Here is a 12,579-nt window from a genome sequence, read left to right on the forward strand (position 1 = left end):
AACATTTTACATTCAACTTTCTACACAAGTAGGAGCTCTGTAGTTATTGCCGGTTTGTTGGACAGGAGGCGTATGCACATCACCAACCTAATGTCCAAACCGTAATATTAAAATGCCAAGCCCTCCTTCCCTAATGAACACAAACACCTCCAGGACATGACAGACATTTCAGTTCACAGCCTGCGCACTAACAGTAATAATGGCAGTCATAAAAACGGGATCAAAAGAAGAAATCCTTTTCCTTTTTTTTATGCAAAAGATTATATCAAGTTTTTTTTTCTTTATCATTTGTATAAACCACTGGAAAGAAACCAGCGATGTAAAAATCAACTTCAATTGTTTATTTTTTGAGGAAATCCTCCCAGTGCCCATGAACCTCACATCCAGAGGTGTGTCACACTGAAGGAGCGTCTGATGAGCAACAACGACTCATCCTGAAAACCTGAAACTCTCAAATGATAAAGACTCTGTCCCAATCCCACACTACAGACTCATTTTATACAGCAAAATCAGCATTTTATAAGAACAAGAAATTGTGCAATATGTGCACAAATGGCATAAAAATGTGACTTTGGAGTTATCACCGCCAATTTAGCTGAATATTTTCACAAAAATCTTATTTTTTGCTTTTTGTTTTCCCTGGTGCAGCCTCGTGCAGCCTTTTCACCACCATCCACAAATATCCGTGAGCAGCTCCTTCATTTCCTCCTCTTCCTCAGCGTGCATCAACAGCAGAATAAATATGTGCCGTTATCGAGTGCAAAAAAAACAACAACAACACTGCATGCTCCAAACCTGCTTGTAAATGAGTATGCAGCATGGACTTGGGACAAACACAGAGTCAGAAACCTTAACATTTTAACTGGCAGCTGGAGAAGGAAGAACAGACCAAACTGCCCACTGCCTCACAACTGGAAGAGAGGGAAGAGGCGAGAAGCTTAAATGTTAAGGACCGAAACCAAATAACTACATTTCAAAACCTGTTGATTCAAAGTCACTAAAATGACTTTAATAACCTTGGATTATTATATTACAAATATATAACAGTATAGATTGAAAAAAAAAAAGAATTTGACGTGTAATAAATGTTTTCCTTTCATTCACGTGTTACAATACGCTCACAACAGAGCTGGGAAATGTCCATTATATAAGATATTGTCTGTTACGCATGGCTTTATATATTCTCTATTACACACTGTATATACACCAGCCTTTTCTTCTCTGTCCAGTCTCTATGAGAAAGGTCCATTCATTGAGGGAAGCTTCTGTTAAGTCACCACAATTAAGGGCTTTGATTTGTTCAGGCCCTTTTTTTTTTTTTTTTTTTTCCTGAAGTGCTCCCAACCTTGGGATTGAAATGGCTGACACTTCCTACAGATACAGCATATCAACGCACACTCACACGCACACACACGCATATACATATGCACTCTAATCCTCCACAGAGAGATATAAAATAGGAATCTGGGCAATAAAACGCAAGGAGAAGAAGAGACACTGAAGCGGGAACAAACAGATGTCAGTTTGACTGACGAATCAAAGCGCGAGTGTGCGACACCATTTTGTCGTTTGGAGAAAAAAAAAACAGAGGAAGAGAGAGATCTGACTGTGAGACCAGTCCTAAGACAGCTTGAGCAGACAGACAGGTTTCGCCTGCGTGGGAATACAAAAGCAGCTTATACGTACAGATACAATATACTTTAGTTTACATTATACTAGAAAAAATGTACAAGTTAATATTAGTTAAGTACAGTTGACACATCGACTGAAAAACGATATCTTAAGAGTTAAGGCTTGAACAGGACAAAAGCAACAACATGTTTGTGTCTGTGTGTTTATGTGTACTGTATGTATGTGTGTATGCATGTGTACATAAGTGCCAGGATCAAAGAGCACTATGGCTTGCTTTAAACTTGAGCCATTTGCAACCCTAATTCTATTCAACGCATTACCTACTGTAGGGATGCAAAATGGCAGCCACAGAAAGGCCACTAGAGGGAGCTGTGACATCCAGCAGACGCCGTTTGTGCCTTCCTCCATAAGCTTTTAGGCTTTAAGGTGGTTTGGTTCGTACTAGAGCCTCTTCCTCTTGAAGTAGTCGGCGTACTGCCCCCCCAGGCCCTGGGAGTGCTGCCCTATGTAGGCACCGTCTGATGACGTCACTTCCTGAACCGCCAGCTGGGGATACTCCCTCTTATGGCCCCGTGTCTGGTTCTGGAGAGGTGGAGAAGAGAAGGAGGAGGAGGAGGGGGCAGTTAGGGGTGAAGAGAGGGTAAGTCATAGCACTTTCATGGTGTTTCATTTGCTTCATTCATTTTATATCCTCCTCACTCGAAGATGTCGCTGCTCGTTTTTACTGGTTTCTTTACACTTTTGTATATAAGATAAGATGAATCTTTCCAACGTATATGCCAAAACTTTCATTTGTAAAAGATGACAATAATTAACTCTAGACAATTATAATCAAGCATAAGTAGGTTTTTAAAAAAAAATAAACATGGAGGAGTGTGGACATAGCTTTAACAATTTGGTTTAATGGATGAAAATGTGAAGATAATACTGAAGGGAAAAAAAAAGACAAGTTAAAAGAAAGTGGGCGAAAAGCTCACTTGTTGGAATTTGACAACAATGCAGACTTGGTGTGTGTCTGAGTGTGTGTGTGTGTGTGTGTGTGTGTGTGTGTGTGTGTGTGTGTGTGTTTCAGACTAACAATCTAAAGGTCTTATCCCCACTAAGACAAGGCTACAGAGGCGTCTGTGCAAACAGATGTAAATCTTTCTAGAGACGCGGCTTCGCTCACACGTCTGGATCCTGTCTCTCTGTTTACGCCTTCACACACACACTCTAAATCTCTTCTTCCTCTTTTTCTCCCTTTGAGACAAACTATGACAAAACTCAAAGTTGACAATGTCCCCTCATAGAAAATAAGTAGAAAAACAATATACTACTCTCATGTACCTGCCCTTTACAGCAGTCTCTTATCCAGTCTGTTGTTAAACAGTTGTTTTCATTCACTGATTATTTCTTATTTCAGTTATTTTGTTTGATCAGTTCAAGCTCGTTCAATAAGACTGGAAACTTCCTGCTGTCGTTTCACAGTAAAATCCTAAAAGGAAAGGGATGGATTAAGCCGACTGATTCACTATGGCCCTTTTCAATGTGAAACAAACTTGTTGGAAGTCATTTAACTCTGAACAAAAAAACACTATAGAAAACACAGTAGGTGAATATGGTGACAGCTATATCATACTTTATAAACTACAGCTAATATGGGAACGGCTTCACATAATTAAAAAACAAACAAACAAAACACTTTTCAGTTTCCTCTCTGCAGCAAACAAACTACTTTGCTTTTTATTGTGAAGCAGTGAGAGCAAAACAAAAACTGATGCTACTGAGTTCCAGTAGCTCATTTTATGACCTATTCTCTACGTCATATACTACAGATTTATAAGATAATAGTCTCTGCTGATATTCATTACATCTCTTTGTCCACAGAAATGTGCCTTTACATGAGGATTCGTCCATTATTTATACTGTAAACCATCCTGAAGTGGTTTTTGTGCAACATTAGATTAATTTCAACATGAAGAGGAATGATCCCCTCCCACAGATCCCTGCAGTCAACAAACACTAGTTCCCATTAACATGAGGAGCTGCAGAGGAAACACTGAAGCACTCAACTGCAATATGAAATGTTTGGATTTTATCATTTCACTTGGGTTGAGCGCGTTTCACTCTCGATCGTCACTTCAAAATGTGCGAGCAGTAACGCAGCAGCCAAGAAGGGTTTGCACCCGGCTTCACTCACTGAATCACTTAAAAGTGTCACTTCCTGTATTAGAGAAACGGTGTGAATTTTCTCCACTCACATAGTAGTAGGTGCTCCAGTCTGTGGCGGCAGTGTGTGTGTGCGCGACGGGGCTCGGGGTGGCCGCGGCCGGGTGTGGTGCCCCGAGGAAGCCGGGCATTAATGGCAGGGTGCTGTAGGCTGGGAGCATGGCGGCAGCTGGTAGGACGGCCGGCGGAGGAGCCGCACCGTTACTGACGGCGTGCAGAGACACTCCTAGAGGCTTACACACCTCCACCTCCTGTCAGACACAAGCAAATACATGTTGTTGTTGTTTTAAGTACACTGTATTTTTTGGGCTTTTTGCCTTTAATTGATAACGCAGTGAAGAGAGACAGGAAATGGGGAGGCAGAGAGAGAGGGGAATGACATGCAGCATAGGGTCGCCCCAAGTCGGGATTCAATACAGGACCGGCTGCAGCGAGGACTGTAGCCTCTGTATATCCACCTTTTTCCAAACGTCAAAAACATAAGCTGGTTTTGCTCTTCCGGTGGAATTTTATGTTTACGTTTCCATGGTTTCGGTAGTCGCGGTAAATGCATGGATTTTTTTTTTTTTTCAATGAAAATCCGTAAAACATGGATCATCACACTGGCTTTTAACAATGGGATACCACACAAATTGACATCCGTGTTAAAAGCCAGCGTTAATAGATCCATGCATTTACCGCAACTATGACAACGACTGTAAACCATGGAAACGTAAACGTACAATTCCACCAGAAATGCAAAACCGGCTTCCGGTTTTGACCATAGATGACGTTCGGAAACTTGTGGATAGGGCGCCTCCTCTACCAACTGAGCAAAAAGACGCCCAAATACATGGTTCATCTCTCTCTAAACGTTTGGGTCTTTGTTTGAGGGCTGACAGCAGCTCATGATTTCACAATTTCTACTTATTCATATAAAATGTCTCTACCCCTAGAGACCGTTGTTATTAAACATATCCATGTTTACAGATGACACTCAATCATGATCTCCCCTTCACCTGATGGGGTTGTTGCTGTTTTCAGCCAAAACAAAATGCTACAATGTCGTGACAACATACTTTTCTGATGCCAGGACGAAACTAAATCGCAGAAACTGGTCTTGTTTTCTCCAGGATATCAGTTTCTGCACCGACAGTGAGCTCATCGGACCAGAATACAGCTCTTCCACGAAACAAGACCCTAGGCTGCATCTTCAAGCAGACACTTGTATGCACACACACACACACACACACACACACACACACACACACACACACACACACACACACACACACACACACACACACACACACACACACACACACACACACACACACAACATTGAGTAGCAGCAGATAAGCCAGGACACGGCCGGTCAGGGTGTGTGGAGACGACTGCTATCAGCTGCTGGGTGCAGAGTGATGTGTTCCCTCTAACAGGGTATCCGTGTCTTAGCGAGAGGTCACGCTCTCCAAATAAACACACAGACAAACTGCATGTAAATACCAGCACGTTGCTCTGAAGGCTGCAGCCGCTCAGATCGTTTACACTTCATCTGCAGGACTGCATGACTCAAATATTGAAGAGTCAGATTGGAAATAGCCCCGGGTTTATCTGGAGCTCATCGGGTATCATGGATCAATCAGTGATGTACATGCTGGAATGAATAGCTTCTGCCAATTAATTAGTGTTTAATTGTTTCATTTTACAGATTAACATTCAACTTTGTCTGTCTTTGTCTCCTTAAAGAAAATACTAGTTTAAATGCTACATTATTGTTGTCTTAGCACTCCTAATCCCTAAATAGCCATAAACCCAGTTCCAGTGATGGAGATTTAACATGTCTGAATATGCAACTGGGTCGTAACTACAGTAGGTTGAACCTTGTAATATTTCTGCATCACTCTCATCATGGTACCATCACAAATAAAGGCTGAGTCATCATCATAACGTAAGATGGGCAAAGACACGTTATCTCAATCATCATCTCTTGTGGAAGGAAAAAATAAAATCTGTTTAATTCACGATAAAAACTTTGGAAAACAGCAATTTTAAGATGAGGGGGAAAACAATAAAAACAATCCTGGTGCGACTGGAGCAAAACAGATTAAAAACCTCTCATACAACAGCAGTAATAATCTTTTCAACGGTCTGTCTGTACTGTCTGTGGATGAACCAATTAATATCCAGCAAAACACATTTCATAAAGTATGTGAGGACTTGAGTCCCATCTTACAGTAATGTTTAGTCATTCAATGTTGGATATTTATAAAACAACAGAATTCACCGTCTAAAAAGCAGGATGACGACTGTCCTTCATGTTCGTGATGGTCATTAAGGCTTCAACAGCACAGGCAGAGCACTGGCTCTCTCCATAAATAACCTGTCAGGTCTGAGTAAAGCTTTTAGGACCGCTGGAGTAAAAGTGACCCATGTCTGACTGTCAATTTACCAGACAGATGAAGCAGCGTCTGAAAAGAGCTGGAACATTTTAGTTTGTGGCATCCAGCTTTTTTTATCTTTATGAGGACATTTTCAACTGAGAACACATCTTCTGTTGAAGAGTTGAGACTTGTTTCTATGATTAAAGGGATAGTTCAACATTTTGGCAAATTGGACCATTGCCATAATCCCTATAGTCATAGCAGTAGGTTTGTTACCTTTAATTGTCGGTGCAAGCTGTTTTTAGAACGGCGGAGCAGAGCTGTGAGCTGCTCAGAGCTACGCTACAGAGGCTCATGGGATTTCTTGGTTTCCCTCATCAAATTAATCAAATATACAATCTAACAACTCCAAAACGCTCTCGTGGACAAGTTGTGACCTGCACATTCACCACGCCATGAGATAATAACGGAACGTTACGAGACACAGTTGTTTTCGAGGTGAATTCATGCCGCTCAAAACCGCTGATGTGCGTTCCCGTCGGGGGCAGTTTTTTTCGGCAAGCAGTCTCTGCATTTGCCTCGAAAACCACTCCGTCTCTTAACGTTCTGTTATTATCTCATAGCGTGGTGAATGTGCAGGTCACAACTTGTCCACGAGAGTATTTTGGAGTTGTTGGAGTTGTTGGAGTTGCTCGCGGCTCTGCTCCACCGTTCTAAAAACATTTTACACCGACAATTAAAGGTAACGAACCTACTCCTAAAACTATAGGGATTATGGCAATGGGCCAATTTGCCAAAATGTTGAACTATCCCTTTAATGCTCATGTTGTTAGTGTTGTTAGTGTATGTGTCTACCTTGGTGGCGTAGGCCTGGTTGGCTGCTGCAGGTTGGGAGTAGTACTGAGTGACCGCCTGCATGTACGAATTGTAATCCCCGTAGGTGGACACTGGTGGAGCCTGTAACACAAAGACGGTCTGATTATACACAGAGCAGAGGTTTTATTTCCAGCTCCAGGAGCTTCAGCTTGTCATTCTTGAAGGGGTTCATGGTGGATTTTGAGCTCTGAGTTGGGTCATTGTCCTCTTTTCACTTTCACTTTCCCTGTCCTGTCTGACTGCAGAACCTCTGCGTCCAGGATGTGCTGATAATTAGATGAATCCATTCGTCCCTCTGTCTGTGCCACTGGCTGCCACACAGGCCCAAATAACATGCTTTACAGTTGGCAAAGGGCGGGTACCAAGCCCTGAACAGTGCCCAAAAACAGTGTGTTAACATTTGAAGCAGGCTCATTTTCACAGGGGTGGCATTCATTTATTTCCACATCAAAAAACATAAACTAAATGTTTTGTGCCCAGGGGTGCCCAAACTTTGGGATATGACTGTTTTTAATAACTGTATTTACAGAGAGCTACCCAGTCACCAGAGGACTACTGTATTGCAAACTAGTCATTTAGTTGATTGTAGTTGATTACTGAATGATCATCTTATTCATTTTTAATGCAAAATAGACACAGATTCGCCATTTCCATCTCTTCAAATATGAGGACTTCACACTTCTTCTTATCATAAATCTGAATCTCTTTCTATTTTGTACTGTTTGGTGGATAAAAAAAGAGGCAGCTGAGGATTTCACCTTGGTGTGTGGGAAGGTAATAATATAGTTTTTTTTTTTCTTTTACCATTTTCTGGCATTTCTTACGCAAAAGGATTCAAAAATAAAGCTACCACAAAGTTAATGGATACAGAAAATAATCATTAGTTGCAGCCCTACTGGGAGAAATGTTTTGGAGAAACACCACCAAAGACACATACACGCAAAGGAGTCACACAGTTAAGAAGTGAGTGTGTGAGTTACCTGTGTGTGCTCCTTGTTGTAGTCTGTGGCTGTGTTGTCCTGTGGAGCAGCAGTGTTGTAGGTGTGAGCTTGTGCTGCTTGGTAGTGCTGGTACCACTGCTGCATGGCTTCCTGTGACACACACACATACACATACAGATACAGCTGCAAACATCAGGTGAAGAGCGACTGAAGCAGACAAGTGAATGTTTACATAGTGCTTTTCTTGTCTCTGCAGATTTGTCTTTCCTTCTCATTCATTCTCTATTGTTCCCGAGGACGGCTCTCCCCTGTTTCTCCCCCTTTGTCTTTGTCTTTCCAGACAAATTAAACCGACCGTTTTATTGGTTATCTAATCGTGACTCATTTGTTTGGTCGAGTAGATTGTAATTAACATTTTAAAATTAGGTTTGCGTGGCGCTACAAATATCAGATATGTCACTTGCTGCTGCAGGAGGCATGAGGACAACAAGAGGCAGAGATGGAGAGGAGGAGAGTGCCAGAAAGAAAGAAAGAGAAGAGAGACAAAGAGAAGCAGCCAGTAGGGAGGCTTCGCCGCTTGTTCTGAGTGTTATGAGAGAGGAAGAGAGCAGGGACAGATGAAGACGCACAGTGCGCTCTGCCAAATCCTCTCTCATTCTGTCTGTCCAAATATCCACACCCGTTCTCATCTCCTCCACCTCCTTGCCTCTTCTTGTTACAGCTCGCTCTGTCACTGCTGCACTCATCCATCCGCTCATTATGTATCCATCCATCGATCATCTTCTCAGCCACTATCCTTTTCCTTCTCTCTCTTTCTCTCTCTCTACTGTAACATTTTAGGCCCAGAAACACCGGGAACAGACAGACCCACATTACCATATTACCTAATTTGTGTCTCTGTATAGTGTCTGTGCTGCAGTACCTGTGTGTAGGCCTGGTTGTACTGGCTGTAGTCAGCGGAGGTATCAGTGCTGTATTGAGCAGTTGTTGTAGCTGCAGCGCTGTGGGAGAAGGAGCTGGAGCCCTGGGTGGCCACAGGAGCAACAGAGCTGCTGTACACCCCAGCGCCAGGCTGTCCTCCCTGGGCTTTACTCCCCACTGATCCTGAGGAACCACAGAGAAGACACAGTGTGTTAGATAATAAGCAAATACTGGCTGCTCATGCCCTTGAAACGTGGCTCTGAACAGTTTCTACTTTGTTCTTTGTGGAGGACGGTAGCTGTAGTCAGATTAGATCAACGACATCATCATCATCACTCCTGCAATATAACCTCCTTCTCTAAAGTTTTTCTCTTTTGTTTAGTAGTTTTGTTTTGAACAGGACGACTTCCTGTCGTCACTGAGATGTTGAAGAAGAGTTTGACCCAAAAATCAGAAGTAATGTTTTAAGGAAGTTTCCATGTACACACATTTTGCTTTGACGTAAATTACAATTTATTTAAGTAGCATTTATTCAAGCTGACTGTCCCTACACAAAGAAGCAGACTTACAGTAAGGCTCAGGTAACCTTGAGGCACTGACACTTGGAAGATAAATGTTTGGTTGCGAATCTCTTGTGAAATAATATTATTTTCATGAGAGATAAAGGGTTTGTCAGTGAGCCAACGTGACTCGTTTTGTGTACAAAAAGTGAATACTAAAATTTAAGGGAGAGTGCTTAGAGTCATATATGCTCACGATGAGCAGCCTGTTTGAGCTTGTTTACCTTGCAGCACCACCCCTGGCATCACACTGGCCAGGTTCAGGTAAGGATTAGAGGGCAGTCTGACCTCTTTTGGCGGATCGCCCAACAGAGAACTCTGACCACTGCTGACCTGAAGAGAGAGAAAGAGATGTTAATGGTATTATTCACAGCACCACAGTGAGGAGTTTTAAGTTAAAGAAAATTGTCTGTGGATGTCTGGGGTGTTTGAGGGAGTCTTGTCACAAATTTAATTACCAGTCAGTCAACCCTTCAACCTCAGATCCAGCTTCTTGAATCCTTTCATTCCTGTCTCTGGACTTTTATTTGGATTCCCTGCTAAAACAGCGCTGTAGCCTGTGCTGTCAGCTACGTCGCCAACATACCAACTTTAACGTAGGGTTATAAAGTTGTAAAGATTTTGATGAAGTGCTGAAGAGCTGACAAAGCTGTGAAAACCTTTGAGGACTGTTCTCTCTGTTAATTGCACTTTCCCTCCATTAGAGAGACTTTAGAGAAGACAGCGCTGGGACTGGAATTAGTTCCCCTAAGAACTTTAGAGCTGTGATTATCTCTGTACACTGACTTATTATATGGATGATGCTGTTAGCGTAGCTGTTATTTAAAGCAGGCCTCATCAAAGAGGTGTGTTCAGAGTATATACCGAAATTCATACAGGTGAATAGTCTGGTTGACCTGAGGTAAGCCTCATCAAGCATCTGTAAATAGGGGTGAGACAAAGACGCATTATGAGAGATTCCCAGAGGAAGAGCACTTCAGGGGACTCGGGCTGTTTTATGCATACACTCATTTGATGTGCGTGCCTTGAATGAGAGTGAGACCCAGTGGGGCTAAACCAGGAATAACAGACAAACAAAAGATGGATAGAGGTGGGAAGAGAGAGTAGTGTCTAGCCACAATAAATCTTCAATAATTACACACATGATTTTTCTCTAAAATTATTCAGATGATGATGATGATGACTCAAACACAGAAATATCTGAAAATACTAAAAATCACAACAAAATCTTCACCAAAACTGGTTATGATAGCGGGGTAAACCCTGGTTTTCTTCACATTGAAGCATTGTCAATGAGGTCCAATCAGTGCAAACTTGTACACTTTAAACATTAGCATATACAGCTAACTAGTTAACTACTGCACCAACATTAATCATCAAGCAAACACTAAATTTGTTTATTGAGTTACAGGTTATATTAAAAATCTCAAATTCATAATGCTGGCTAGTCACAGCTGATAAAAGCTACCAGTGACATTTGACATTTCTGCTAGAAAAGAGAGTCATGAGCTAAAAATAAGTTTCTTATAGCTACCTCTGTCTGAAATGAAGGATCCTTTATTTACAGAGTTATGACTAAAAGGGGCAAGTCTGCCATTAATCCAAAATATATTATTAGTTATGCTTGGTTTTGTAATGTATTGTCATGTTTTCGTTCTTTAGTTGTCAGCGAACTCCGGTGCAATTATCAAATGTACGATGTCACTGACAAATACATAAGAAACAAAACTTATCATAAACAGAGGAAATAAGAAGAAGAAGAAGTAGTGACCATCAAAATGGTTGTTGATTTTCTGCTAACCTAGTAGAGTAAACTGAGATAGGTGTTTGTGTGTTTGCACATGCGCATACATGCAGGTTGTGTTTGCAGTTCTCACCATGGTAGCCAGGGGGCAGCCATCTGCGCTGTTGTGCTGGCCTGTTGATGTGTAAACTCCTCCGGGGGGTTTCGGTGGAGGCGGGCCAAGGCCTGAGTTACTTATACCCAAGGAATAGCTCTGTCCCTGCAGATGGGAGCTCACCATCGTCCCAGGGGGAGCAGGCTGTCGGTCACAGGCGGCGGAGGAGGAAGAAGAGGAGGAGGAAGCAGAGGGGGTTGTGGAGATAGAATGGGCGTTGTTTTGTTCTCCTGTTCGACCCTGAAGGTATGGCATGACACCTGCTGCTGATACCACCACTGTGGGATTGTGGGTAGATGGAGGCACCGACTCCTGGCCCAACTCTGTCAGAAAAGAGGAGAAAAAAGCAAAGAAGGGGAGGAGAAGAGAGGTGAGGAACGGACAAGGAAACAAAGGCAGGGAAAAGAAGAGAAAAGGATGAATGACAGGACAGAAAAACAAAAGCAACAAAGGAAAATAAAAGAGTCCAGAAAAAAATAAGAAAGACACAAAAAACATCATAGAAAAACAAAGTAGAGGAAATTACATGAAGGGAAATAAAAGGATGGCTCGGAGAGATGCTGGATAAACACATGAAATGGCTTCAGAGATGACCATCAGTGTCTCTGTCTCCTCTGGACAGAGACAAATCACTCAGACGGCTGGAATCTGAGCTCAGCCCGCCCGTCTCTGTAGAGCCAGTTGTAATATTTGAGAATGGGTTTCCTGCTCATTCATCATCGCTCATCACGTTTATTTACAGCCCGGCGGTTTGCGCCACACTCCCAATATTTCACTCACTCCGGGGTTTAATAAACACCTACCTATGTACACACATACATACATATACACGAGCACAAAGAAGAGACGCAGGGACATAAAAGCACAAGCGGACATAATTTAAAGATGCAAATACACAACAGAGGTGAACTCGCTCGCATACACACTCACACTTATTATAAATCCAATATTGCTGTGAAAAATGGGCTCCGCGGCACGAGAAAACAATCAGCCCTCACAAGCCTTAAGCCAACAATCCCAGCAGACACATGCACTGATAAAACTGCATCCTCATACTCAACTCACACAATCAAAGAGGGACACACACGCACGTAAATATAAATACATCAGTGTGCACAAACACACACAACTGCTTGTGTTTATGCATAGGGTCTGTGATATATTGTTTCCATTTAAAAAA

General features: G+C 42.2%; 1 protein-coding gene across 1 annotated transcript in view; it reads right to left on the minus strand.

Annotated features, from left to right (window-relative positions):
• Positions 1-1,088: 1,088 nt before the first annotated feature.
• Positions 1,089-12,579, minus strand: part of raver2 (ribonucleoprotein, PTB-binding 2) — a 100,538-nt gene continuing 89,047 nt past the window's right edge. Inside the window, exons 10-16 of the mRNA XM_085774882.1 lie at positions 11,379-11,722; positions 9,726-9,834; positions 8,943-9,124; positions 8,060-8,170; positions 7,059-7,160; positions 3,873-4,091; positions 1,089-2,214 (exon numbers count right to left, since the gene is read on the minus strand). Of these exons, the coding sequence (XP_085631008.1) occupies positions 2,074-2,214; positions 3,873-4,091; positions 7,059-7,160; positions 8,060-8,170; positions 8,943-9,124; positions 9,726-9,834; positions 11,379-11,722 (1,208 nt within the window). The 3' untranslated portion in view covers positions 1,089-2,073. The remainder of the gene's footprint in view (positions 2,215-3,872; positions 4,092-7,058; positions 7,161-8,059; positions 8,171-8,942; positions 9,125-9,725; positions 9,835-11,378; positions 11,723-12,579) is intronic.

The sequence above is a fragment of the Trachurus japonicus genome, chromosome 4 (assembly GCF_045865225.1).
Source record: "Trachurus japonicus isolate A0001 chromosome 4, Traja_1.0".
NCBI classification, from domain to species: domain Eukaryota; kingdom Metazoa; phylum Chordata; class Actinopteri; order Carangiformes; family Carangidae; genus Trachurus; species Trachurus japonicus.